The following is a 27,395-nucleotide window of genomic DNA, read 5'->3' on the forward strand; positions in this document are numbered from 1 at the left end:
AGAGCTGGGGCCCTGGAACCCTCGACCTCCCCGAGCATTTTCCCCTCTTTCTTTCCTCCCATCCCGCCAAGTGGAGGAATGGTTCTGGGAACAGAGATGTCGTTTTCGAAGATGAATGTCTCTCTCTCTCCCTCCAGAGCCTCAGCTCAAAGGCATCGTCACCAAACTGTTCTGCCGCCAAGGTTTCTACCTCCAGGCGAATCCTGATGGGAGCATTCAGGGGACCCCAGAGGACACCAGCTCTTTCAGTGAGAGGGGAGGCCAGCGGCTGGGTGGGAAGGGAGAACTCGGGGACAGGAGGGGACCATCCTATTCCCACTTCCGGTGCCATTGTTTTCTGTCTGGCTCTTTGGCCCCCAAGGGAAGCAGTGGAACTGGGCTGGGGGCGGGGGAGGTGGGCTGCGGGTCTGAGGCCCCCAGCACTGATGCCCCCCTCTCCCGACCCCCAGCCCACTTCAACCTGATCCCTGTGGGGCTCCGTGTGGTCACCATCCAGAGTGCCAAGCTGGGTCACTACATGGCCATGAACGCGGAGGGGCTGCTGTACAGCTCGGTGAGATGGCGAGGATGAATGGCCTGGGGTTTGCCCCCCTAGTCTAGTTTCCTTTTATTCCAGCCCCCTGCCCCCCAAATCTAGGGGGCGACCAGACTCCCCCTCACCCTCCCTTTCTCCCGGTGTCTGCATGGAGTGAGAAGTGGGCCCTCCCAGCCCCAAATGTGTGGATTCTATCCTGGCTCTTGGTCTTCCCAAGGCCCCTTTCTGTCCAGTGATACGTCTTTTTTTGTCTCTTTGTGGGCCTTTCTGGGTCTCTGTCTCCTCAGCCACATTTCACAGCTGAGTGTCGCTTTAAGGAATGCGTCTTCGAGAACTACTACGTTCTGTATGCCTCTGCGCTCTACCGCCAGCGCCGCTCTGGCCGGGCCTGGTACCTGGGCCTGGACAAGGAGGGACGAGTCATGAAGGGAAATCGAGTCAAGAAAACCAAGGCAGCTGCCCACTTTGTGCCCAAGCTCCTGGAGGGTGAGTAGGGACTGCGGAAAAGCTGGGCCACACGGGAGGGTACTGGCCTTGATGTGGACATTGAGTGACATGCCAATCAGGGCCTGCAAGTATCCAGGAGGACACCTGTTATGCCAAGTCAGGCCAGGAAGGCTTTGGCCTTTGGGGGTTTGGGGAGCCCTCCTCCTGTGGGCTGGGGTTCCCAGAGGATGAGTGTTGGGGAAGGGCACCCTTGCAGAGCTCTGATTCCTTCTAGGTCTCTCCGGGCCTAATTCTCCTTCCTGCTCCTCTCTCTCCCCTTCACAGTGGCCATGTACCGGGAGCCTTCTCTCCACAGTGTCCCTGAGACCTCCCCTTCCAGTCCCCCTGCCCCCTGAAACGTAGTCCGTGGACTGGAGGCTCCCTGCCCTTGCACGGAGCTGGCCACTCTCACAGCCTGTCCCCTAGCCCTGCTCCCGGCCCTGCCCCAACCCCTGCCGCCATACTCATGCCCTGAGCAGCCAAGTCCCAGGAGGTGCTCTATCCTAAGGGAGCCGAGGGGCTGGCTGTGACTCCCCACCATCCCTGACCCCAGGCTTCCAGCTCCTGGGAGGAGTTCAGAGAGGGGGATTCTGAAAATGGTCCTGGGTGATCACTTCTTTCCTTCCACACAGCCCCTCAAAGCCTTTTCCCAAGAAGGCCCAAGGGGGGATCCAAAGCCGAGAGAACAGAACCCCAGGCTCAGTCAGTTCCTGGAGCCCTATGCCCTCTTCATTGCCACTGAGCCATAGATTTATAGGTCCACGAGAGCTCAGGATCAGTTTCCTTTTTGCCCAACTCCACCGCCTGCCTTGTTCTGGACGGGTTCTGGAACACCGGGCACCCTGGCCAGGGCCCTTTTTGCACTAAGGCTCTGTGCTGGAATGCTGGCATGCTGCCAGGCTCTGCTCTGGATCCAGCAGGCTTCTGTCCTTGACCCAGATGGACCGCTGGTTTCCAGGTAGAGGGAGGCTAGATTTGAGCCCTGTCCAGCTGCTGGCCTTGGCCTGAACTAGGACCAGTCTCAGATCACCACAGTTTTAACTTTCTTATCCCAAAGACACCCAATTCTAGAGCATGGGGTTCTAGATGCACATGGAGCCATAAGTCCTTCTGAATCTCAGCTCTAGGACATAGACCACGACTCTCAGCCCTTCCCTCCAGCATGGAACTGGGGCCTATACAGCCATATTAGTGCTCATAGAGACCCACCCTCCTGCCTTCTCTAGTAACGCCTATCACAGGTGAGCTCCAGAAAGAACCCAGCTCTTATTCACCAAGAACTTTGTTGATGAATCAAGAAACACTTCTGGTTTTTCCTAGACTTTCTAAAAATCCGATTCTTCCTATAGAACACTAACCTTATTTTTACATGCCGTTTCCAGCTCGGGTAGCTCAGCTGGGGTCCTGCCAGGGAAACGGAGTCTGAGGAAGGGAAGAGGAGTTTGGGAAGGAATCTCTGCTCATAGCAGGGAAGCTGGGATGGCCAAGGGGCCAAAACCGTGGCATTATGTTGGCTGTGCCTGGGTTGGGGGCACGTGAACACTTAGCTACCTCAGCAGGAATTCCTTCCAGATCCCCTTTAAAGCTGAGGTCTCTAAGGTAATGGGTCTAGAATGAAAAGAACAAACAGGACACAGCATTGCTCCCCAGTGCAGGACCCCAATTCAGCAATAAGTTCTGCCCCTCTCCCCTACAAGTCAGGCCAAGGACAGTGAGGGCCCCTTGGGCTCTGAGACCTCACATAACCCCAGAGCTTCTGACTTAATAGAACTTGCTTTACCTTACAGCTTATAACCTCAGCTAAGTTTTAGGTACCCAAAAAGGGCCTGACTAGATTTTTCTGAAAAGCTTGGAGAGCTAGGGGCAGGCCTGAAAAATATCAGGAGCCCACCAGTGAACTAGGGGACCTGGGGAGACCCTAAAGGGAGAGGCTCTATTTCTCGCTTGTTGCAGGAGGGGTACATACTCCCCTGGCCCGCACAGACCCCCGCTCAGGATCAACCCATCTCCTGGCTGCTCCCACAGGACAGGGTCTCCACTCCATGCTTTCTCAATTAAAGAAGATTTATACAACTGAAGTGTCGTCTGTCGTCTATGGGTGGCGGGCATTGGCAGTTGCTTGGGGCGGGACCAAGTCCCAGGGGCGGAGCGGGTGGGCTGGCGGCTGCCCCCCAACGACAGGTGCACATTCCTGGGCGTCTCGTCACTTCCCCTGCGCTGGCGAGCCGAGCGAACTCACTGAGCAACGCGGCCGGGCTATGACCTCAGAGGCGCTGCTGCTGCTGGTGCTGGGGGCGCTGGGGGCGCCGCTCGCCCCGGGTACGTCTGGGCCTCGGGGTTGGGCAGTGACGGGGCCAGGGGTCGTGACCGGGCACGGTGGCTTCACTTCGAGCTCTCCTCCTCCAGGCGTCCGCGGCACGGAGGCGGAGGGCCGGCTCCGCGAGAAGCTCTTCTCTGGCTATGACAACTCGGTGCGGCCGGCGCGGGAGGTGGGGGACCGTGTCGGGGTCAGCATTGGCCTCACCCTGGCGCAACTCATCAACCTGGTGAGGGCGCACGCCGGAGCTGAGGTCCGGCCGGCGGGACCGGCCGGGGGCGTGGCTTTGGGCGGGGCGGGAGCGAGGGCCGTGTGGGGGCGGGGCGTGGGGCGAGGCCAGGCCGGGAGATGGACCGGCGGTTAGCGGAGATTGGGTCGAAATCCGACCCATGGACAAGCTGTGGGCGTGGCTGCTGGACGGACCGCGGGTAGAGCTGGGTAGAGCGAGGAACCCTGAAGGGAAGCCGGGGCCGCGGGACTGGCTGGGGAGCGGGACTTGAGGCGGGGTCGCAGGCTGGGGCGGAGCTTGGTGTCGGATCGGGCTTGCGAAACAACAGCCGGCGGAGATTCAGCGCGGGGTGAGTTACGGGCTGGGGGTGGGGCCCGGGGCGGCGTCGGGGAGCGGGCTGGCAGCCGGATTAGCTGGCGCTGTAGACCGCCGGAAGTTTCTGAGGTAGAGGCGGGGCTCAAACCGACGCAGCATCTAGGGGGAGGGGCTTGGAGCCAAGAGAGGGGGACTCTGGAAAACCGGAGTTTCCAGATAGACCTTGACCCGCCGAGCCCCTTCATTTCTCTTTGCTCACGTCACTTCTACTCTTTAAACTTTTCCCTTCTAGAACGAGAAGGATGAGGAGATGATCACAAAGGTGTACTTAGACCTGGTATGCAGACCCCACGGGGTGGGAGAGGGTGTCCCGCTGCCTTCCCAATTTCCTCCCATGTCCGGCTCGCTAAGAGCAGTTCCTGCATCACGACCTCAGAAAACGGAACGGAAACGGAAGCTTCAGGAAACAATACCTATCTTTACTCTGGGAGCTGCATTCCACGCATTCCTTACTCTAATTTTTTAAAAACACTGTTTTGGGGCCACTAATTTGATTTCTGATCCACTAAAGGGTCGCGAACTGCAGCTTGAAAACCACTCTTTCAGTGGCTAGCTAGTGCAATCTCCTCATTTTTACAGCCCAAAAATTTGGGGCCCAGGGCGAGGGAAGGGGAAATTAGTTGATGGGGTCCCAGCGAGTAACGGTGCAGTCGGAACCAGAACCCCGACTTCCCGAACCATAGCCTAGGCCTGAGGGCTCCCCTTCCCTGCCCTCCCTCCCCGGCTTCCTGCGGACATCCCACGTCCCCTCCCGGGCTCCAGCCCCCGACAGCCCCTCAGCCTCTGCTCCCACAGGAGTGGACTGACTACAGGCTGAGCTGGGACCCCGCGCAGCACGAGGGCATCGATTCACTCCGCATCACGGCTGAATCCGTGTGGCTTCCGGACATTGTGCTCCTCAACAAGTAGGCTCTTCCCTAAGACCGGGAGGTGGGCGGGGTCTCCTGGGGGCGGGGTCTGATTCCCGCTGAGAAGGTTCACCCCCCGCAGCAACGACGGGAATTTTGACGTTGCCCTGGACTTGAACGTCGTGGTGTCTTCCAATGGTTCAGTGCGCTGGCAGCCTCCAGGCCTCTACCGTAGCAGCTGCAGCATCCAGGTGCCCGGGCTTCCCCTGGGAACCCTGCTTCCCCAGCGACTACCGTCCCTCCTCCATCATCCCCCATAACCCTCCTATCGCGCCCACCCTCCTGATTTGGCGTGGTTTCACCTTCTCTGCCCACGATCGCTGACCTGCAGTGTTTCTCAGTGACCTCGCTTCCGTTGTCCATAGCCTCCCTTAATAATCTTCCAATTCATCTGTGGCCCTATGTCCCTGTGACCTGCCTAATGACCTCCCAAGGCCCCCAGCCTCGAACAGCTCTCTGGCAGCTGCGGTGACTCCCCGCTCCATCCAGGTCACCTACTTCCCGTTCGACTGGCAGAACTGCACCATGGTGTTCAGCTCCTACAGCTATGACAGCTCAGAGGTCAGCCTGCGGACCGGCTTGGGTCCCGACAAGCAGGAGCAGCAGGAAGTGCACATTCATGAGGGGACCTTCATTGGTGAGTGGGCATGGTTCCCTCACCCATGGGCTCTATGATTTCCAGTTTCTAAGAGGCTGATAAATACCCTCCTTCAGCAATGCCCGCTACGACCCTGTGGGGTCGGCAAAATAAGTGGGATTCTCTACATTTCGCAGATAAGGAAGTGGAGACTCGTTCAAGTTCATCAGAGACGGGCTGCCCCGCCCAGTGCCCACAGCTAGTGTCTTATCCCATCAGCCACTCCCAGGTCTAGGATGTGGCAGAGCAAGCCATATCTGGCGACAATAAGGACAGGTCCCACATCTGTGTCCCTTTCTTCTCTCCCCTCTCTTTCCTCCCAGAGAATGGCCAATGGGAAATTATCCACAAGCCTTCTCGGCTAATCCAGCCTCCCACAGATCCTAGGGGAGGCGGGGAAGGACAGCGTGAAGAAGTCACCTTCTACCTCATCATTCGCCGGAAGCCTCTCTTCTACCTGGTCAACGTCATTGCCCCATGCATCCTCATCACTCTTCTGGCCATCTTCGTCTTCTACCTGCCACCAGATGCAGGTAAGGGAGGAAGAGTCCACAACCCACCTTCTTACCAATTGCTCAGCTTCCCGTCCACCCGGAATCCAGGCAAGGTTTTTGGGCCGGCCCAAGCCATCATGGATTGTGCTGCTGCAATCTTGCTCAGGTTTTCCCTTCAGCCAGAGGCTTTTCCTGGATCCAGGTTTTCCCTCCAACCTCAGGCTGGGGGTGCGGTGCGGTGGGGGGCTCTGCAGCCCAGGTCTCTCCATCTAGGAACTCCTGAACCCTTTTCTGCAACCCAGGTCTGTTGATCTAGGAACTCCATAACCCTTTCCTCCAGAATCCTAAAATCCCATCCTTGGAACTGACCAATTCCTGGGGTTACACAGCACTCCCTTTCACTTTCCCCAGTCCTGGTATCCACCCCCCACACCCCCCTGTTATTTTTCAGACACCTACTAGACCTTTGGGGATTCCTTTAGAAATAACAGCAACATATCTGTAGGAGAAAGCATAATGTAGTTACAGAGTAACCTTGGGCAAATTCCTTCCTATTTGTCCCCACCCTAATAGGATTATTTTGAGGATTAATTGAGTTAATAGAACTATGCCTGGTACCAAGTAAATTCTATATAAGTGTTGGTATTATTACTATTTTTGAGCACTTGCTATAAGTGGTACAATGAACATGTTACATATAACTCAATTCCTTTTTTTTTTTAATTTATTTTATAAGGGGGAGGGGCAGAGAGAGAGAATCTCAAGTAGACTCTGGGCTCAGCACAGAGCCAGACATGGGTCTCGATCTTATGACCCAGAGACCACGACCCCCCAGAAATCAAGAGTCAGTCCCTTAAGCGACTGTATCAGCCAGGCACTCCTACATTAACTCAATTCTAATCTTTAGAACAACTTTGTGAGGTGAGTGCTGAATTGTCTTCCCCTTTTACAGAAGAGGTCAGAGAAGCTGAGAGAGTTTAAGTCATTTGCCCCAGTTTCAGCTAGAGTCACAGACAGGTAGCGTCTCGATTCCAACTCTGGTTGGTGCCAGTCTGATTCCCAGACTGGAAACCTTAACTCTGTCATTTAAAGTATGCTTTCCTTCTCTCTGGCATCGAGTTCTCTGTCTAGGGAAGGAAAGTGATCCAGCTCTAGAACAATCTTCCAAATGTAACTTCTCTATTTTTTTTTTTTTCCCAAATGTAACTTCTACTTCCTCCCAGAGCAGGGCAAACCTTGGAACCCAATATTATAGGACTTAAGTAGATTAGACCATAAAAGTTTTGGTTTTTTTTTTAAAGATTTTATTTATTTGACAGATCACAAGTAGGCAGAGAGGCAGGCAGAGAGAGAGAGGGAAGCAGGCTCCCTGCTGAGCAGAGAGCCCGATGTGGGACTCGATTCCAGGACCCTGAGATCATGACCTGAGCCAAAGGCAGCAGCTTAACCCACTGAGCCACCCAGGCGCCCCTGACCATAAAAGTTTTTATTTCAATACCTTCCTTGAAGTTTGAGGTGCCTGTTTTATGTCCCGGGAATAATCAGCCACCTGGCATCTCCGTATATACTTTGTTTCATTTTTAGATCCTTCAAATTGCTATTTAGGTGCTAAAATGGGCTACAGGGGTTGGTCTGTTCATTCATGCAATGGTATTTGTTTAGTATCTGTCATGTGCTAGGCACTGGGGCTCCATCAGTGAATAAAAGAGACAAAACTCCTTGCCCTTGTGGAGTTTACATTCTACTGGGGAGACCGTCAATAAAGCAAATACATCTATTAGATAGTATATTAGAAGAGGACGGGTCCTAAGGAGGAACATAAAGTAGGACGAGTGGTAGAGAGGATGAGACTGGGCGTTGGGGTTATAATTTAAAATAGAACAAGGGGCACCTGGGTGGCCCAGTTGGTTCAGTGCTTGATTCTTGATTTCTCCTTAGATCATACCTCGGGGTGTGAGATCAGCCCCAAGACAGGCTCCATGCTGGGTGTGGAGCCTGCTTAAGATTGTCTCTCTCTTGGGCGCCTGCGTGGCTCAGTTGGTTAAATGACTGCCTTGGGCTCAGGTCATGATCTTGGAGTCCCAGGATCGAGTCCCACATCGAGTCCCGCATCGGGGGTCCCAGCTCCACGGGGAGTCCGCTTCTCCCTCTGACCTTCTCAGCTCTCATGCTCTCTCTCTCACTCTCTCTCTCAAATAAATAAATAAAATCTTAAAAAAAAAAAAAAGTTGATTCTCTCCCTCTCCCTCTCTAAAAAAATAAATAAATAAAAATAAAATAGAACTGTCAGGGGCCCCTGGCTGGCTCAGTCAGTACAGTACATGACTCCTGATCTCGGGGCTGTGAGTTCAAGCCCTGCGCTGAGTGTAGAGATTACTTAAAATTTTAAGAAAAAAATAGAATGGCCAGCGAATGCCTCAAATAAAAAGGAAATATTTGACCAATATTTGAAGGAAGAGTTGAAGGGGATGAGAGAATGACCCTGGCAGATAGATAACTGAAGGAAGATGTACCAAGCGCAGTTAACAATGAATGCAAAGGCCCAGAAGTGGGAGTGAGTCTTGCATATTCAAGAGTGAGCCAGGATAACTGAATGAAGGAAGCCGGGAGAAAAACAGCAGGAGATAAAGTCAAAGAGATAATGGGAAGAAGGCCTTGTCAAACAGTCAAACACAGTCAAACACTCCGAGGTCTGGCTTTGATGCTCAGGAAGATGCAAGCCACAGGAAGGTTTGGAGAAGAGAAGTGATACGATCTGATTTACATTTTAACAAGCTCAATCTGGCTGCTCTGTTGAGAACAGTCAGCAGGGGGAAGTAGGATGAAGTGAAGAGACCTTTATAAAAACTCAGATCTGAGTTCGTAGTGTTTTGTAGAGATATATTTTGAAGGTGGAGCCAGTAGGGTTTGCTGTGGATTGGATATAGGATAAGAAAGTGAAGAGAATTGAGAATGACTGACGCGATTTTGGCCTGCCCCAGGATTGGTCATTCATGGAATGGGGAACCTGTGGGAGTGGCTGGTGATCAGGGGATTCGGTTTGGGACAGTTTTAAGATGTCTATTGGGCATTTAAGATATCTACTGGACATCCACCTGCTAACATTCAGTTAGCAGGTGGCTATAAATCCGGGGTTTAGAAGAGTAAGTCCGGGCTGGAGGTATAATTGTAGGAGTCATCTGCGTGCACTTGGCCCTTCCCAAAGCCTGTGCTTGTGTGGGCTGGAAAACGGTCACTGATTAGGCCATGGAAATTGCCTTCTGGCAAAGCCTGACCCTTCTGCCTTCCTCTCTGCCCCGTAAGGAGAGAAGATGGGGCTCTCGATCTTTGCCCTGCTGACCCTTACCGTGTTCCTGTTGCTGCTGGCAGACAAAGTTCCTGAGACCTCCCTATCTGTCCCCATCATTATCAAGTACCTCATGTTTACCATGGTCCTCGTCACTTTCTCCGTCATCCTCAGCGTCGTCGTCCTCAACCTGCATCATCGCTCACCGCACACCCATCAAATGCCCGCTTGGGTCCGCCATGTAAGATGGACCTCGGTGTTAACCCTCGGTGCTAGTGTTCGCTGTTCTGTGCCCGTATCGCCCCTGCAGCCCTCCTACCACCTTCAACCTCCCCTTTCTCAGACCCGAGGGAGAACTACAGCTCCTGGGGTGGAGCGTCTTGGTGCCGAGGCCTGTTGGGTGTTGAAACGTTGCGCAGTCGACACTGTCATGTCCTAGATCCTATCTTTCCTTCGTCAGCACTGCCCATCCTGGGTTCCAGGGACACATTCCCAGGGTCTGCAACCCACTTCGGAGCTCTTGAGGCTGCGTGGCTCGGCGGGACGCGCTCACGCAGGCGCGGGGGTGGGCCGGTGGATGGGGTCGGCGGGCGGCTTCCCCTCGGATCTGAAACCAGGAGCGCCCCCCCCCCCCCACCAACTCGCCTTTCTACTCTGCAGATCTTCATCCACAAACTCCCTCTGTACCTGGGTCTGAAGAGGCCCAAACCCGAGAGAGACCTGATGCCGGAGCCACCTCCTGTGGCCCTCCGGGATTCTCCAGGAAGTGGCTGGGGTCGGGGAACAGATGAATATTTCATCCGGAAGCCACCGAACGATTTTCTCTTCCCCAAACCCAACAGGTAGCACCTACTCCCCGTCGCCTACAAGTAAGAGAGAGCGGGAACTACAGTTCCCAGAAGACTGTGCAGAGGCAGGCAGCTTGAGGTCCCGGAAGATGCCCTTGAGGATCATGGGAATTGTAGTACCCCGTTCCACCGCCTACTTTGCGGAAAGGCGGAAACTAAAGCGTAGAAAGATGGGAGGAATTGCGGAAGGCTGGAGAGGTCGCCGCTGGCGGGGAGAGCCTAAAGGGCCTTCTCACGGTTTGAAAACTGACAAGAGTGTTGGAGGAGGGAGTCGGGACGGAGCCTAGAGCGTGGCCCAACTGTCCCGCCTCTTCCAGGTTCCAGCCTGAGCTGTCTGCCCCGGACCTGCGGCGACTTATCGACGGTCCGACCCGGACTGTGGGCCTGCCTCCCGAGCTACGGGAGGTCGTTTCCTCGATCGGCTACATCGCCCGGCAGCTGCAGGAACAGGAGGACCACGACGCGGTAAGTCCAATGACGGTGGAGCAGGGCAGGGCCTGGGTGGCCTTGGCTCCACCCGCAGACCGCGGCTCCGCCCCCAGCACCCGCTTTTGCTTCTGATTGGAAGCTTGCCTCCCTTGGTCCCGCCCCGCTGTGTTCCGACTGGCTCCTCGCCCCATCCGTCGCCCGCAGTTTCGTTTTCCTCCGTCTCGCGGCCCGCCCCTGTCTCTGAGCTGTAGGACAAGGGCAAGGGTACAGGGCAGGCCTTCCCTGGGGGTCTGGAGCTCAGGCACAGTCTACTCTGCCTACCCCCAGCTGAAGGAAGACTGGCAGTTTGTGGCCATGGTAGTGGATCGCCTTTTCCTGTGGACCTTCATCATCTTCACGAGCGTTGGGACCCTCGTCATCTTCCTGGACGCCTCGTACCACTTGCCCCCCGCCGACCCCTTTCCTTGAGGACAGAGGGCCAAGACGCGAGTCCTCGGCCAGCTGAGCTGAGAGTGGGCAGTACTCCCAAGGCCTGTTCCTTTCTCCCTCTCGACTCCACTAGGAATACAGGCTTCGCACATCATTGCCTCTCTGGGGAGAGCGCCCAAGGGGGACGGGGCCGAATGAAGCCTTGGGCCCCAACAGAAATGCACTATCAGTTTATTTATTCTTTGGTTTCTTGTAGAAGTTTCTTTGGATATCAACGCTAGGTTGCCGGGAAAATGGAACAAAGAATGAGAAGTAGATTGTACGCTCTAGGAGGGCAGGGGACTGTGTCTTATTCGCTGTAATATCTCCAGCACCTGGCACAGGGCCTGACCTATGGGATAGTAGGTGCTTCACAGTCGTTGAGTGATTAAGGATTTTTTCTTTCCTGGAAGGAAATACACCAGTTATTATCAGTGCTTATGTTTGCATGTTGAGACTTGTGGTCATTCTCTTTGTTTTTACTTTTCCGTAATTTATTGTTTTGTAATAAGTGAAAGGATGCATTTGAGGGGAGAAAAGAGCACTTTAAAAACCTTCATTCAGGTTCCAGCTTCAGTGCTCAAACTTTAGATAGGTATTAAACCGCTCTGGGCCTGAGATTCCAGGACTGTAAAATGGAGCTAAGAATAGTATCTGTCCCCAAGTCTGAGGGTCATATGAGATGGGAGCAAAATCTCTACCCAGTACACATCAGAGGTTGCAAACTGGTGTGTTTGTGTGACCTGTGTTGTTGACCTGCACAATTTTTAGTGTGTTAGCTACTTTAAAAGTTCGGATATTGCACAGAGAAATTTGTGTTTCTGGCTTCTCTCGGGGAAAAAAAAAAAATTAAAACTGTGGTAACACCAGACCCGATTCCCCTGTTGACAGCAATCTGCTAGGGCCGTTTGAGTGTGGCTGCCCACCCTGGTCAAGGTATTTGTTCCAGAATTCCTCAAACCAGCCCCCCACCCCCACCCCGCCCTGCCCAGCGGACCAGCTTGGCTTGTTTTACCTGCCCATCCCTCCATAACATTAGACAAAATTAAGGGGAGGAGCGTGGTGAGAAGCAGTTGAAGACAATGAAAGGCCAGGAGTAGAAAAAGAAAAGGTGGTCATATCTCACGACCATCCCACATTTTATGCCCACTGCTTTTCGATTTGAAGAATGAGTGGTGCTAGGTGTAAGGCGCGCTGGACAGTGGGATCCTGTGCCCAGCAGGCTGTGCGAACTGGGCTGAGTTAATGTGTCTACCTGGAGGTCAGACCAAAATCAGCTCGAGCACTAGCGGCTGCAGCCATTACAGGGAGGTGCGCAGGGTCCCCAAGCCCTCAACCTCCTCGGCGGCTGGAGGCTGTGCTCTCAGGGATCATCCAGCCAGCTCCCAAGGGGGGACAAGGGAAGCACATCTCCGTCCAGCCCGCCGCCAGTCCCGCAAAGAACTGCACTTGGCATTTCACTGCGGAGCACAGTTTGTCTGTCTTGTTGGTTTATTGGCCTAGAGAATTGGACACACACACAGATGCGGAGATAAATATTGGTCAGTTTCTCTAAATCTGGGTCCTCACTACATATGGAGCTACAGTCTGTAGGATTCTAAACCTTGCGTGCTGTGGCACAGAGCCAGTGGCCTTTCCACTCCACCATCACCCTTCTCCCCAGGGAACACCGGGAAAGAGGGCACAAACTGACAAAACTTGAATCATTTTCCAAAGACGAAATTGCAAAATCCCAAATTTCCAACGTCTGAAATTCACAATATTAAGTTCCCCAGCTCGGATACACGTATTTTGATCTCCAGTTTGCCGCAACCTCATTTGTTGCCCAGAACCACCAAATTCTGGAAGCTAGTTTCCTAAATCATATTTGCCAAAAAAATAAATGTCTGCAATCTCAGTTCTCCCAAAAATGTCCGTGGTTTTGGAATTTTGACCTGTTCTGAAACGCAAATCCCCCGGTCCGTCCTCAACTCCTTCCGTTTCCTGTGCCTTTCTGCCTCAGAGGAGTGCAGGTTAAGGATAGAGGGGAGCTGTCACGCGTCTGCCCCCTGCCTCCAAGGCTTCTGTCTCTCTTGTGGTTCCGCTGTGTGTGTGCGCGTGTGTGTATGTGTGTGTGTATATAGGTGTGTGTATATATATATATATAAAATTTGTGTGTAGATATATATATATATATATGTATGTATTCTTTATTATGTTTTTTTCGCAGTTTTTCTAAAGTGCCAGAAACGAGATTTGTGGGAATTTTTTAGTGATTTTTTTTTTTTTGCATTTTCCCGTTTTAAGCATTTTACCCCCTTAAAAATTGGAACTTGGTACATTCAGTAGGAAACTCCACTTGGACTGTGGCCAAGACCAGGAAAAGTGCAAAGAGACAGAGGAGGAGAGAAGGAATGACACTCCTCCATGGTTAACATTCAGGAGCCTGTCAAAAACCTCCCCCTTGCTATAGACTCGGAGGGTAAGACGAGGCAGGAGGATGCTCCTGGTCCTTCCCCCAAGCTCACCTCCCTCCAAAAACCGTGATCTTGCCCTTTTAGCCGAGAAAGAGGGAAGCCATCTTGGCCCCGGAAAACAGTAGCTAGGATAAAGCTCCCATCTAAATGGTGGCAGCCTTTCCCCTTTTTAAACTGCACTCCTCTAATCCCCATTTACCAGATTTGCTCCCCCAAACTGGCTCTCCCCTTGTGAGCTGTTTTTTTTGGGGGGGGGCGGGTTGGGAAACGTTCATCCAATCACAAGAGTGGGGATGCCCGGTCGTCAAAGAGAATTAGGAGCAAACATTTCTTCAACTCCCCCGCTGGAAGGAAACATATGGACCCCTGACCAGGGTTAACTAGTGCAAATTAGGGATTAGGGACTGTTTAAGGTCCCTGCACCCCATCCCTAGGCTGGGATCTTTGGGTGTGGGGAACTGAGTCAAAGATGGGGTGTAAGGTGCTATTCTGGAGGAAAAGTTGGTGGGGATACCCCAAAGCCCACCAAGGGAGTAGGATGGTTCCCCAAAAACCACCTGGAGTGAATGGTGAGGAAACGACACTGGGGAAGATGGAGGTAAAGGTAAGGATGGGAGGTCATGTGCAAATCTTGGGCTTAGCCACCCATCCAACCCCCATCACTTTTCTGGCTATTTGGTCTAGTCTGGGAGAAACCATCAGGAAGCCAAAAAAAAAAAAAAAGGGGGGGGAGAAAGTAGATTCCCTTCCCCATCCCATATGGAGCTCCTCCCCACTGACCCCCAAATCTGATTTAGCCCAGAAGAGGCCATAGGTAGAGGCAGGAAGAGGTGCGATCTGCTCACCTCTTTGCCTTGGAAGGATCTGGGGCCCACTGGATTTGGGGGTCAATACAGGGCCAAGATTCGTGCTGCCCTGGGCTGGGAAAGTGCTCAGCCGTGGAACAGAAGGGTAGCCCTCCCGGCAACACCTCCTTGACCTGAATCGGAAGAGGCCATCTCCAGAGTAGGAGAGCGAGGAGCAATACGGAAGACCCAAAGGCATGGGAGCCCAGGAAGGCATGGCATCATCACGTGAAGGAGACAGGGACGCAGAAACCCATCCCTGGGGAGAATGGAACTAGAAGCCATGCTCCCAGATGGGCGGGGGTCAGGTATCACAATGGTCTGGTCCAGGCCCTGGGCCACGAAGAATGGAATGTGCTAGGAAGCGTCTAGGCAGGGGCTTAGAGAAAGCTTCAGAATGAGGGGAGGTCACTAGGTGAGAGAGATGGTTTCCCCCCGGGTTTACGAATCAGGAGGGTGGGTTAGACATTCAGAGCTGGTGGGGGCCGTGAGTAGAGATTCATGTAAGTATATTGCTCAGTTGCCCCGAGGGCTGGAGAAAGGATGGGAGCTGGCCCTGCCCCTCACAGAGGCCATTCCCTGGAGGAGAACTGAGAGGGGAACCACCCAAGATCCCTTCCCAGGAGATGGGAAAACTACAATCTCACACAAAGCAGCCTGACCCCTGAGCTCCAGGGGCCCCCAAGTCCCTGCACAAGAGTGTGGAGGGGCTCCCAAGGGGCAGGGAAGCCAGGGAGCTGGTAGTGGCAGGGGGTTCAGGGAGGGTGGCATCTGGTGAAAGGGGGGAGGTGGGCCCAGAGCTCACCCCACATCTCCCTTCTGGGTTCTTTCAAGCCCTGCCCTTTCCCCTTCTCCCTTAGGGGGGACGGGTGGGGGAAGAGTCGGGGGAGGTGGGGTCGGGGGAGTAGGGGGCGCGGCTTGAGGGTTGACTGCGTAGCCAAAGACCCCCGGAAGGAAGGGAAGGGCCCCCCCCACCCTTCTCATCAGGTAGGACCATGTTAAGAGCAACCGGGAGAGCAGCCAGGTTGCTGAAGTTGTAAGGGTAGGCGGCAAGGAGCTGGGGGCCGTAGACGAGCGGGTAGGGTTCTGGGTAGAAGGTGACTTTGGCAGCCCCCATCCCCTCCACGCGGTCCCCCTCCCCAGCGCCCACCGGCCCCTCGCTGCCAGCTTTGCCCCTCCCACCGCCAGGTTCCCTGCCGCTCCCGATCAGAGCCAGTGGAAATTCCTGCACCGGCGGATAGGCATAGGTGCCCCCTCCTGCCACCAGCGGGGGCTCCTCACCCCCCGAGATGACAGGGTCCTGCAGAGAGGCGGCCTCAGGTGCTCCCTCCGCGGCAACCGCGGCGCTCCCGCCCCCCGCCTCCCCGCTGGACGAGGACACCTGCATCTCTTGGGGGGCCTCCTCCTTGACATCCGCGGCTCTGGCGCCAGCGCTGCCCTTGGAGTAGGCGATGACGGGCGTGGGGGTGCCTCCGGGCCGCTCGGCCGCGTGCCTCTGCCCGTGGCGGCTCAGTGCGGCCGCCGTCTTGCACACCTTGGCGCAGTGCGGGCAGGCGAAGCGGCTGGAGGGCCTACGGCCGCCGCGGACCCCGTGCGCGCCGCCGCCGTGCGCCTCCTGGTGCTTGCGCAGCTTCCGCACGGTGGCGAAGGTCTGGGCGCAGTCCCCGCAGCGGTGCCTCCGCTCGGCCCGGGCGCGCCCCGCGGGGCCCTCGGCGGCCGGCGCGTCCTCCCAGCTCCTGCGCTCCGGCTTCTGCCTCCAGCGCGGCGGCCGGCGGCCTCGGGGCAGCACGCCGCCCCCGCCGCTGCCCGCGCCCGCCGCCCCGGCCTTGCGCTTGGGCTTGTAGGAGTAGTAGGGCCGCCAGAGCTGGTCCTCCCCGCCGGCCCGCGATTCCTCCTCGTCGTCGTCCTCGTCGTCGTCCTCGTCGTCGTCGTCGTCCTCGCTCTCTTCCACCTCCTCCCCGCTCAGCTCCCCGGGGCGCAGGTCAGTCTCTGAGATGCGGCGCTTGACAATGGCCTCCTCACCGATGCGCACAGTGATCTGACACAGTGGAGGTGCGGCCTGGAGCTGAGAGGGGCCCCGGCCAGGCCCCGCAGGGGGACCCCCACCCCCGCCAATCCCGCCGGCTGGCTTGGCCGTGTAGGTCAGAGTCCTTCCAGCCCGTGGGTTGCGGCCCTTGGCCTCCTCCGTGGCGGTGGCCGGGCCTGCGGCGGTGGCCGGGCCGCCCGCGGTGGCGGGGCTGCTCGGCGTGGCTGCAGGTTGGGGGGGGAGGCGGTGGGTACTCACGTTTTTTGGGGGGCCTCGGGGGCGCAGTGTAAGTGATGACTGAGGCGGCTTGGGCTCCCCCCGCGGTGGCCGGCCCCCCCCCCTGCGCCACCACTGCTGCTGCGCCCGTGAACAATGACGGAGGGAGCAGGGTGGGCAAATGCAATGACGGAGGGCGGGGGGCCGGGCTGCGGGGCAGGAGGGGGCCCGGGCGGGGGGCTGGCAGGCATGGCTACAGGGGCCGGTGTGTTGAGGCTTGGAGAGAGGGGGGCGTCGGGGGCCGCCTGGCTGTAGGTCTTGTAGGGCCTCTTGGCAGCCCGCATGGGGAGCAGGCGGTACAGCTTGAGGGTATTAAGCTTGGGCTTGTAGCCTCCATTGGGCGTCTTCTCACTGGCTAAGAGCCCGGGGCTAATGCCGTGGAAGGCTCGCTGGTGGGTCTTCAGGTTATAATAAGTGACAAAGGTCTCCCAGCAGAAGATGCACTGGTACCTGGGCCCGGACAGCAGGGAACAGGGCGGGGACAGAGACACGGGAGTCAGGGGGCCCCCAAGCCGGGTCTCAGCTGCCCTAATCATGCACTCAGACCTACGACTCCCCCACCCGGACGTTTGCCCTCCTTTCATGCCGCTGGTCCCATCCTGCCAGCCTCCTGAAAGGTACAGCCCTAGCTCCGTGCCCCCACTGGCTGTGAGGTGCTGGGCCCCAGCAGGTCTGTATGTGAACGGGGAATAATCACGTGCCTCGCCTAACCCCCCCGGGAGCCTTCTCTGAAGCCCCGCTGACGGATGGGGGGGTGTCTCACGAGCAGGGACAGGTTGGGGGAAGACACCTTGCAACTCCCCATGGTCCTGCCTGCGCCCCCCACCATCTCCTCCTACGGGGCAGCTTCCTCTTCCCCCGCTGGGGGACCTTCCCCACCGCACCAGGTCCGACCCCAGGCACCCAGAGGTGCCAGTGAGCATTGGGGGAGGGAGAGCCCAGGCTGGAGGGAGGCGGCTGCACCCCTGACGAGGAGCGGGTGAGCAGGGGTGAGGGGGTGAGCACGCAGGATTCCCGCGACTTACTGGGTCCAGCTCCCACACCCCTGTAGTCTGCAGCCAGGGCCCCACCCCCGCAGCCCCCTACGCTCCCCTACCCCGCCGTGCCCGGCCGGCGGCTCACCTGCGCTCCCCGGTGTGCCACACCTCGTGCTTGGTCCGGTACTCCGCCAGCGCGAACACCTTCTCGCAGTAGCGACACGGGTACTTCCTGCGCCACGAGTGCACGTTGCTGTGCCGCTTCAGGCTGGACAGCGTCACGTAGGAGCGCTCGCAGGCGGCGCACACGTACAGCACGTGGCCGCCCACCACCTTCACCACGTGCTCGGGCCCACCGCGGAAGCCCACCGGCGTCGGCAGGGCCGAGGCATCCACGCCGGCGGGACCGCTGGGCGCCGAGCCCCCGGAGGCCAGCCCCGCAGACCCCCGGGTGCCGGTCCCGCGGCGGCACTGCGCCTCATGGGTCTGCAGCCGTTTGGGATGGATGAAGCTTTTCCCGCAGCGCGGGCAGGGGAGGGGCCGCCGGGACAGGGGGGCCTGCGAGTCAGAGGCCTGGGCCTCAGCCCGGTCCCCCTCCCACTCCCCAGCGGGCCTCGGCCCGGGCCCGAAGCTGTCGTCTTCGGGCTGCGAGGTGGCCATGGGCGCTGGGGCAGGAGGTACCCAGGCATCGCCTCCCTCCCCCAGGCCCTGCAGGCGGGAGATGCCCAGACGCCGCCCCAGAGCTCCGATCTCTGCCACCGCTGCCCCGTCCCCTCCGCCGCCAGGTAGAGCAAGCCGGGCGCTATAGATGAAGTTGAGGACATCAGAGAAGGCAGCTGCGGGGACCCCTGGCAGCTCCAGGACCCGGGGTGGGGAGGAAGTGGGGGGTGAGGCTGGAGGAGGGGAAGAGGAGGAAGAGGAAGAAGAGGAGGAGGAAGAAGAGGAGGAGGAGGAGGAAGAGGAGGAAGAGGAGGAGGCAGCTGTGGTGGTGGCCGGGTTGGGGGCAGGGCCCCCAGTAACTGGCGGGAGGGGGAGTGGAGCTGAAGCAAGCAGGGCCTCTCTGAAGAAGGGACTGGAAGCAGCCAGGACACTGCGGTGAGCGGGGAACTTGGTGTCTCCAGCTATGAGGGTGACGTCACAGAAGAGGCCTCGGAGCCGCTGCTCATTGAGCTGACGCAGGACGGCGGGGGCATGGGACGGGTCCGTCACCTCCGCTGGGGGGGGCATGGCGCCAGCCTGGACAGGGGAGAAGAGGCCCAGGGAGGACGTCAGAGGCCCAGGGGAGGTGGGGAGGGCCTCTGACACCAGAGGAGGGCAGGGGGCAGGGGTCTGTTGGTCAGGGACTGGAGAAAGTGACAAACTTCTAGCTGCAGAAGGCAGGGGTTGACCTTAGCCACGCTCGCCTGGCCAGCATCCAGCCCTGGCACGCCAAACACCTGGGGCTGGAGGAGGCCAGGGCCGGCTCAGGTCAAGATGAAGGTCAACAGGTCAAAGGCCCCAAAGTCGCAGACCAGAGGCGTCAGCAGTGGTCACCTCTCTCCCTCTGGGAAGAGGATGCGGCTCCGCACACGACTACTGACCACTTCGCCAGGCTCTGCAGCCTCGGAAAACTGCCCCGTGTCCGGTCCCCCCCCCCTTCCCCGGGCTGCGGGCCCTCCCACCGCCTCACCTGAGGGCACAGCCAACATGGAGCAGAGCGGGGGAGGCTCAGCAAGTCCCTTCTGCGGGGCTTCTTCCTTCTGGGGAGACACAAACCGCGTCCTCAGGAGCGGAGCTGGCACAGAAAGGACCCCGGGGGGGGGGTTGGCGCAGGACGTGGGGTCAAGGATGGATGCCCGGGCTGCTGGGCTGACCCCCTCCCGGGGGCCCATCCGGTTCCGGGTTGCCGCCACTGGCCGGAGCTGGTGGTCACACTCTTCAGTGCGCAGCCCTGTTCTGCCGGCCCGAGAAGCACCAGCATGAGGCAATCTGCGCGTTTCGATTCACCTCCACGCGACGCGGCAGTGTAGTGCAGTCCCATAGGTCCAGGGAAGCCTCTTGGATCGCTCTCAAGTCCCTTTGGCCCAATCTTCTGGGGCTCAAAGAAAATCAAAGATTTGCATGTTGTCTTTCATTATAATCACCTCATTTGCATATCAAAACAGATTTCCTAGAGCTTTTTTATTGGGCTCAACTGCCAGACAGTGGATCTAGCAGAGGACCTGCACACACGCCCACACCCACACCTACACCCACACCCACACCAGCACACCCCAGCCCCGTGTATCCTGGAGGAGCTTTCTGATGCCTGGGGACCAGCAGGGACCACAGACTGACTGAGACATACATACGCCAGCTTGTTCCTATCTCTGAAGGGCACTGGAAAGGCCGCCAGAGCCAGCACCAAGCAGCTTGGGTCCCTCTCCTTACTCTGAACGCTGGTGGCTTTGGGACTTTGGCTTAAAAAGGAGGAAGGGAAACACAACCTCTGAGCTCAGCTCTTGCTAGAGGGCCCTCCGAAAGGAACAGCGGGCGAGCCCGACGTGAGCTGTGGCAGTCACTGCACAGAAAGCCCCGCACAGCCACTTCCCCGGTGGTGGGCACCCTTGGGACTCTGGGGTCCCATTTCTCAGCGGAAGATCTGGGTTCCAGGGCCATACAGTCGCACACAGCTGGGAGTAACAGGGGCCTGCTGAGCACAGGCCCCTCTTGTCCACCGTCCAGGAAACCCCAGAACCCTCTCCTTCCCCACGCCCTGGGCCACACGTGCCCTCTGAGCTACCGTGCAGCGGGAGTTCCTCATAAATCCCCCCTTTCCACCAAAACCCCTCTATTAGTCATACCATCTGGGCAACAAGGCCTCCCTGCCACAACCCATGTCATGTTCCCGAAAAGACGGCTCTGATTCCTCTCCTGGAGCAGGAGGAAGGTGGTAAAGAGGGGTGCTGTTCAAAAGCTTCAACACCCCAAGTGTGAGGCACACACCAGCATGGGTCAGATGCTCCCCCAAGCTGCTGGATCGCAGGTGGACCGGGAATCCTACAGAAGCTACCCCACGCGCAGGCCTGTGTCCAGCTCTGGGGGTAGAGTGAGGAAAGAGGGAGAGGGCTCCCCCCTTCCTGGGCCGCTGGGACCCCCAAGAGTTAAGTGCTTCACTCGCATGACCCTCCACTCCTCGTCACTACTCTAAAGGGAGCGACTCGGCTTCCCCATCGTAGAGGTTTTAAGTCATCTCCACTCCCAACATGGGGCTCGAACTCACAACCCTGAGGTCAAGAGTCGTGCGCTCCACTGACTGAGCCGGCCAGGTGCCCCAGCTTCCCATTTTAAATGGACAACCTGGGGGGCTCAGTCGGTTGGGCGTCCGCCTTCGGTTCAGGTCATGATCCCAGGATCCTGGGATCGAGCCCCACATTGGGCTCCCAGCTCAGCAGGGAGCCTGCTTCTCCCTCTGCCTCTGCCTGCTGCTCCCCTGCTTGTGCACGCTCTCTCACGTGCTCTCATTAATAAATAAAATCTTAAAAAAAAAAAAAAAGGGACAGCCTGAAGCTAGAGATGCCGGGTAGCTAGCCCAAGAATGCGTGACCAGCGAGTAGCCTGGCTGGGGTCTGATATGGGGAAGTCTGGCTAGGAAGCCTGTTTTCTTCACTGGAACTGAGTTCACCAGGAAGGACGACAGGTTTCTAGCTGTGATATTGTGACCCCGTAGGAAACAGGTATATTTGGTCTGCATCCCCATTCCTGACACAGTGCTCCTAAAATTCTTATAATTTCCCAAGTGATAGAGGGGCTAGGAGCACCTTTTGTGCTTAATATCTGGTCTTTGACCCTGGTCCCTGACACAGAACTCCTAAATCCTCTGGCATTTCCTGGGTGACAGGAGCATCTTTTGTTCTCAGTGAGGTGACCTGGGTGGTCTCCCGGAGAGTTTCAGGGTGAGAGCAGGTCACCCCTAAGACCTAGCCATGTTTAGAAGCTCGGGGCTTTCAGCTCACTGCCATCCTCCGTGGAGGGGACAGGGGCCGGGGACAGAGTTCATAACTGACCACGCCCACGTGACAAAGCCTCCACCACGGGGTTCGGAGAGTTTCTGGGTCAGTGGCCGCATTCACCTGCCAGGAGGGTGGTGTACCCCAACTGGCGGAGACAGGAGGGCCTGAGCTCAGGACCTCTCCAGACTTCAGTATTTGTAGCTTGTCATTTGGCTACAATATTATGCAATTATCATGCAGTAAACCAGCCAACCCAAGTAAGCATCTCCCCCAGTTCTACCGGCCATTCTAGCAAATTCTCGAAGCTGAAGAGAGGGTCATGGGGAACCCCGACGTTATAGCTGGCTGGCCAAAAGTATGGGAGGCCCGGACTCATGGCTGACACCTGGAGCTGGCCAGCTCAGGGGACTGAGTCCTTCATCTGCGGGATCGGACTGTACCTCCAGGGAGACAGTGTCAGAATCAAGTCGAATTGTGGGACCTCCAGCTGGCGTCCGAGAATTGGTCTGTGTGCGAAAACCCCCCACGTTTGTTCTCAGAAGTAGATAAGTAGTTCTCTAGTAGAGAATCAGTGATGTTCGTTTGTTTTTTTAACAGCACTCGCTATTAACCTATTTACCTGCCCATCTAGTACCTTTTGTGAAAATCGTGAAAATCAGAAGAAGGGAATAAAATTCGAAGAGGGACCCTTTCCTCCGGAGGAGATAGCAGGCCTGCATGGGGGCACACAGCGGAGGCTCACCTCCAGCCCCGCTCCCCCCATCGGCCCTGCCTGCCCACCTGCTCAGGCATGTGGCCTTGGCGCCTACCGCCCCGTGCCTGGATGCTGTCAGGGCTCCTGAGAACCACGGAGGTCCGAAGCCCGCCCGGCCCTTAGAGATCCCCCAGAAACATCCTCATCGCAGTCCGTGTAGCTGTCATTTAGGAAATCCTTGTGTGACGAGCACAGTGCAAACCATTTTATCTGCATCGACTCATGTCAACACTCAACAGGACTCCGGACAGCCACAGTGCGGTCTGTCATCGACCCCACAGTACAGATGAGTAAACGGAGGCTGGCAGTGTGCCAAACTCCTCACCGGAAAGGGGAAAGGATGCAGTGGTGAGGCGATCTGACACCCCCACTCCGTCTCGCTGCTAACCAAGCTGGGGTCGGGACCCAGCTCGCCAGAGTTCAACTGCCCATTGCTGGCAACTACCCTATGGGGTTCTACGGGAGGTGAAGACCGGAGTTTTGTGAGCCTGGGCAAGTTCCCTAACCTCTCTCTCTCTCTCGGGTTCTTTGTCTATAAGGTGGGATAATGCGTCGTTCGCTTTGGAGGGCTGTCTGTAGAGATCAAGCGAGCTCCTGACGGAGAGTACCTAGTACAGTACTTGGTTCTCTGTTAAGTGCTCAGCAAACACTATAGCTCTTATTATTATCTTGGAGCTCAGTCCCGGAAAGTAGTGGGGGGATGTGGTAAAGAAGAGGAGGCAGAAATCAAGCTCAGGGCAGGTTGGTGGCTCTGTGGTTTTTTGTTTTTTATTTGTTTTCATGGTTTCCCCGTTCTTGACTGGCTATGTGACCTGAGAGGTGTATCGGAGGGGGTGCTCTGAGCGCCTCCTGCTGTTCCCTCTGCCTGAAATGTTCTTCCTCGGATAGCCCCACGCCTCGCTGCCCCACCTCCTTGAAGCCTTGCCCCAATTTCCCTTCTCCAGGAGGGCTTCCTGGCCGCCCACACCTCCCTACACTTCCTAGACCTCTTCTTTCCTTTCCTCCTTGGCACTTAGCGAAACACTGCTCGTTTCTCTCCAGAATGTAAGCTCCGAGGGAGGGAGGTGTCCCCTGCTTGCTCACTGCTGTCGCCGCGGCTGAGACCGGGCCCCCGTACATAATGGGAGAGTTCAAAAACATTTGGGGGAATGAATGGATCTGTCTCCTTCAAAGTCATCCCGGGGTCTGTCTGCCCTCCGGAAGGACGCCAGCCTCAGTGCGGACCGACCGGCCAGCAGCTGGAGAGGAGGAGGATGACACCACCACGATCGGGGCACGTACACTTTGCCCGATATGCTCCCAGGGTTTTTGCGTGGATTGTCGCACGGCACGATTTCCTCTAAGGTTGGTATTTATATCATCCCAATTTTACAGATGCGAAAACTGAGACTCGTGGGGCGTGAGGGCAGGAATGCCCTGCTGAAGGTCACGCAGCACGCGAGCACCAGAGTCAAAACCCAGACCCGGGCTCGTGTGAACTCGGATACGAACTCTTTCCCCTCTGCCAGACCACCGGATCCTGCTCTGAAGGGCCTACGGGCGGCCCGCGGGTGACAGACATCATCACTAAGGTCTCACGTGCTAAGCCCTAACTGTGTCACGTCTGACTCCGCCCTTTCCTTGGCTCCCCACATCCAGCCCTCACCAGGCTGGGTCAGATCGGCCGCCAGGGTGGGGAATGGCTCTGGAAGCCTTCCCTTCCACCCACCTCTGGTCCCTGAACTAGCTCAGGCCTTTGTTAACACTCGCCTGGCCCAAGGTTAGTCTCCTGCCTCTGGGCCTACCTCCTGGCATCCAGCCCTCCTCTTGCTAAGCGTCCCTGTCCCCAGCCGGTTCAGGCCCTATGGGCCATGGGCTCAGAAACCTTCACTGGCCCCCACTCACTCGGGGGTAAAATTCAGATGGCTCAGCCAGCCATTCAAGGGTCCAGTTCCGATCTTCCTCTCCAACCCTGCCTCATGTTAAGACTCCCTTCAGGCACCCAGGGGGCTCTCCCACCTAACGTGGCCCCTGGCCCCCCCGTCTTTGCCTGCACCGGCTCTCCTGCCAGAGACGAAACCTCTCTCAACCTCTTCCCGAAGCCCTCCAAATGTCACTTCCGCCGTGGCCCTCCCTGACCCACAGGCCAAGGGCAGTCTCTCCTGTGCCTAGCTCATCAACACGGGGTACCCCTGTGGCCAGCACCCAGCACCCAACTGTAGGTCCTCACTGCCTGGGTTGGGACTCCCTGCATCATTGTCAAAGCACGCTGGTCTTCTGAGATGGCCTGGTACAGGTGCTAGGTTCTGCAGAAATGGGAGAGAAGCGTGTGTGTGTGGGGGTGCACAGAGAGGCCCACAGAAAGCTCCATTCAGAAAGGCAGCAGAGAATGGCCTGGAAGAGCACAGAATCTAGAGCTTTCTCTCTTACCAGCAAGATGGCTTTGAGCAAATGACTTAACTTCTCTGGGTTCAGCTGTCTTCATTGGAAAAAGGGAGATGATTCGAACACCTCCTTCCACGGGGTGTTGCAAAGACTAAATGAATGAGAACGTGGAAAAGCACGGAGAACAGGGCCCGGGACACTGTGCGTGCTCGATCTGAGTTCACTGCCACTGCTATGGGCCCGGCCCTGAGAAGGGGCTCTACAGGGGGCTGGCACGGGCAGAGCCCCCAGACTGGAGCTGCCGTCCAGGCACTTTCCCATGTGCCACTTACGTCCCCGTCAGAAGACCATGGCAGGGATCCAGTCCCATTTTACGTATGAGGAACCGAGGCTCCCTCAAGGCCAGAGCCCCTCAGATCTAGTCCAGACGCCCCTCCCCTCCAGCAGGCCATAATGGACCCGCTGTGTCTGCCTCCCACAGCAGCCAGCAGCCCCCCACTCCCATGGCACGGAAGGGCCTGGCCCCAGTGCCCTCCTCACCCCCTCCCTGCGCAGTACGTAACCGCGCCCCCCCCCCAGCCAGGCCAGGCACAGCGCACACACCTTTCATTACACACACACACACACACACACACACACACAGGTGAGGAAAACCTGTTCTGAGCAATCTGCCTCGTGAGTGAATTCCATTCCCAGACCCCTCCACAGGGGCAGGAGCGGCCCCGTGTGCGTCACAGAAGAGCAGGAAAAGCAGAGGTACGGCGGGGAGGGGGCAGAGAGGAGGGTGAAGCCGGAGGAGGGGACTGAAAACTTCGTGTTTCTTTTTTCCATGTCAGTGACAAGAGTCACACCCGGCCTTTACGTAAACACGGCCAAGAATCCACCCGGGGCCAAGCTTAGTTTCCTTGCCACCGCCAGGCCTCTCCTCCCGGTGACCCTGACACGGACCCCGCACAAAGACCGGCCGGGCCACCCCAACAACACCCAGGCCTCCTGCCTGCTGCCCTTGCTCTGCCCCATATTTATCTCGCTGCCTCCTTCATAACAGATCCCTACGGCAGCCCCACACGGCCGCTCAGCCACACGGAAGGCAGGCACGCACACACAGCTCGCGCCTGATCTCCCGGGGCTGAGGCCCACATTACCCTTGTCACGCCACCTCCCTCCCCACAAGTGTTTTCTGACCGGCTCGCCTCCCAGCCCCACAGCATGGACAGGCTCCCACAAACAACGTCACAAAAGAATCCCATAGAGAATGTTACAGACACACAACCTTGCCCTCGCCTGGCTGCCCACGATTCCATAAACACAACCTGTATGTTCCCCCAGCCCAGGGCCCGTGGCCCTGCAAGTACCTGGGACACACCCTGGGGGCTTCTCACTCAGATCCTGGGGACCTGAGTTCTAGACCTGCTTCCCCCCACCGTGCAGCTCACTCAACACGCAGACCCACAAACCCTGCGGGCGGGCCATCCTCGCCAACATGGGGCCACACCTCAGCAGGGCACAGAAAGGGGACCTGGACGTGACACCTTCTGACCCAGAGGTACACAACAGCCCCCTCCAGACGGCACATACCCGCCGCTGGCAGGTGCCCTCCACAGCACATACCCTAACCACGCCAGCTGCGCAGAAAACAACAGTTCATAAATAGTTCATGTGTGCGAGAAAACACATGCCAGCAGCAAACATACATAAAACCACACATCTGACAAAACTCCGCATGGATTGTGCCCTGCTTTCCTATGCTGACCTGTCACACAGAGCCACAGGGCCACCTCTTGTAATTCTGCCCCACATCCCTGGACACCCCTCCACAAGACTATCTGTTCCCGTGGCTCAGGGAGGGCCCTACCCGGACCCCTGGCCGCGGGACCAGCAAATGGTGGTGCCGGGGGAGAGGTTTACCTTGCCCCACAACACAGCAGGAGACACACAATCTCCGGGACTCACAGTCACAACCCTGCCCCGACGGCACGGCGGCTCTGGGGCCCCTGCTCGCCCTGCGCACCCCGCACACCCCAACTCCGGGGCGCTGGGCGGCCCACCCCTCCCCCTCTCTGCCTGGCTCCTACGCCATCGCCCTCCCAGCAGCTTGCAGCGCCGGCCCGGGATCACACCCGCCCCACCCCACCCCCAACCTGCCCCACGGAGGGGTGGGGGGCGCCGGGCTGCAGAATTAACCCTTTGGGAGGGGAGGGAGCGCGAACCCCTCCCCGGCCTTGGGCGATCGCGCCCCCGGGCCGCCGCCGGGTCGGACGCCGCACCCGGGCCCCCTTAGTCGCCCCCCAGCGCCGCGCGCGCCTGGAGGCGGGGCCAGACTCAGCCCCCGACCCCTGAGCCCCCAGGTCAACCCCAGAGGGGAGCGGTCGCGGCGCGGAGCGCGGCTCGGGCCCCCGCGGCGCCGGGCAGGCGGGGAGGGGGCCCGGCTGTTGGCTCCGGTCCGCCCTGGCCCTGCCCGGTTCGCCCCGGGGCCCACCTGACTGCGATGGCGCCGCGTCCGCCAGGCCCGGCTCATCCCCGTGGCCGCCCCCGGCCGCTCCGGTTTCGCCCGCCTCCAGCTCTGGCTCCGGCTCCGGCTCCGGCCCCGGCCCCCCCCAGCGCCCGGCCCCGGCCCGGCCCCGCCGCCGCCGCCGCCGCCGCCGCCGCCGCTGACATCATCGGCTCCCCCCGCCCCGGTCCTACCCCCACCCCCACCCCCGGAAACAGTACCC

General features: G+C 57.9%; 3 protein-coding genes across 6 annotated transcripts in view; 2 read left to right on the plus strand and 1 right to left on the minus strand.

Annotated features, from left to right (window-relative positions):
• Positions 1 to 3,002, plus strand: part of LOC111161238 (fibroblast growth factor 11) — a 5,358-nt gene extending 2,356 nt beyond the window's left edge. Inside the window, 4 exon segments of the mRNA XM_022524835.1 lie at positions 138 to 248; positions 450 to 553; positions 823 to 1,021; positions 1,307 to 3,002. Of these exon segments, the coding sequence (XP_022380543.1) occupies positions 138 to 248; positions 450 to 553; positions 823 to 1,021; positions 1,307 to 1,377 (485 nt within the window). The 3' untranslated portion in view covers positions 1,378 to 3,002.
• A 246-nt stretch (positions 3,003 to 3,248) lies between these two features.
• On the plus strand, positions 3,249 to 11,467 carry LOC111161224 (cholinergic receptor nicotinic beta 1 subunit). Of its 4 annotated transcripts, none has more exons than XM_022524816.1 (11): positions 3,249 to 3,340; positions 3,428 to 3,567; positions 4,175 to 4,219; positions 4,738 to 4,847; positions 4,918 to 5,041; positions 5,340 to 5,487; positions 5,811 to 6,020; positions 9,285 to 9,508; positions 9,928 to 10,109; positions 10,433 to 10,580; positions 10,872 to 11,467. In XM_022524816.1, exons 1-11 carry the CDS (start codon positions 3,280 to 3,282, stop codon positions 11,010 to 11,012), a joined length of 1,533 nt encoding a protein of 510 aa, XP_022380524.1. In that variant the 5' UTR covers positions 3,249 to 3,279; the 3' UTR covers positions 11,013 to 11,467. The 4 variants fall into 4 exon arrangements, with proteins under 4 accessions (XP_022380524.1, XP_022380525.1, XP_022380527.1 ...); XM_022524817.1 differs by having other exon boundaries at positions 4,933 to 5,041; XM_022524819.1 differs by lacking the exons at positions 3,249 to 3,340; positions 3,428 to 3,567 and adding an exon at positions 3,651 to 3,916.
• Positions 11,468 to 12,480: 1,013 nt separating this feature from the next.
• On the minus strand, positions 12,481 to 20,856 carry LOC111161070 (zinc finger and BTB domain containing 4). Its single transcript, XM_022524537.1, is given in 6 exon segments — positions 12,481 to 15,285; positions 15,287 to 16,579; positions 16,581 to 16,667; positions 16,669 to 17,065; positions 17,738 to 18,828; positions 19,262 to 20,856. Coding segments are annotated over 5 exon segments (3,030 nt in total). The 5' UTR covers positions 18,820 to 18,828; positions 19,262 to 20,856; the 3' UTR covers positions 12,481 to 15,114.
• Positions 20,857 to 27,395: the final 6,539 nt, after the last annotated feature.

The sequence above is a fragment of the Enhydra lutris genome, unplaced genomic scaffold, assembly GCF_002288905.1.
Source record: "Enhydra lutris kenyoni isolate GAN:26980312 unplaced genomic scaffold, ASM228890v2 scaffoldscaffold82, whole genome shotgun sequence".
Classification (NCBI taxonomy): Eukaryota; Metazoa; Chordata; class Mammalia; order Carnivora; family Mustelidae; genus Enhydra; species Enhydra lutris.

Coding starts and splice junctions, on each gene's coding strand:
- LOC111161224 (XM_022524816.1), top strand. CDS start 3,280: ATGACCTCAGAGGCGCTGCTGCTGCTGGTGCTGGGGGCGCTGGGGGCG. Junction 4,848..4,917: donor GACATTGTGCTCCTCAACAA/GTAGGCTCTTCC, acceptor CCCGCTGAGAAG/GTTCACCCCCCGCAGCAACG. Junction 10,110..10,432: donor CTCTTCCCCAAACCCAACAG/GTAGCACCTACT, acceptor CGCCTCTTCCAG/GTTCCAGCCTGAGCTGTCTG.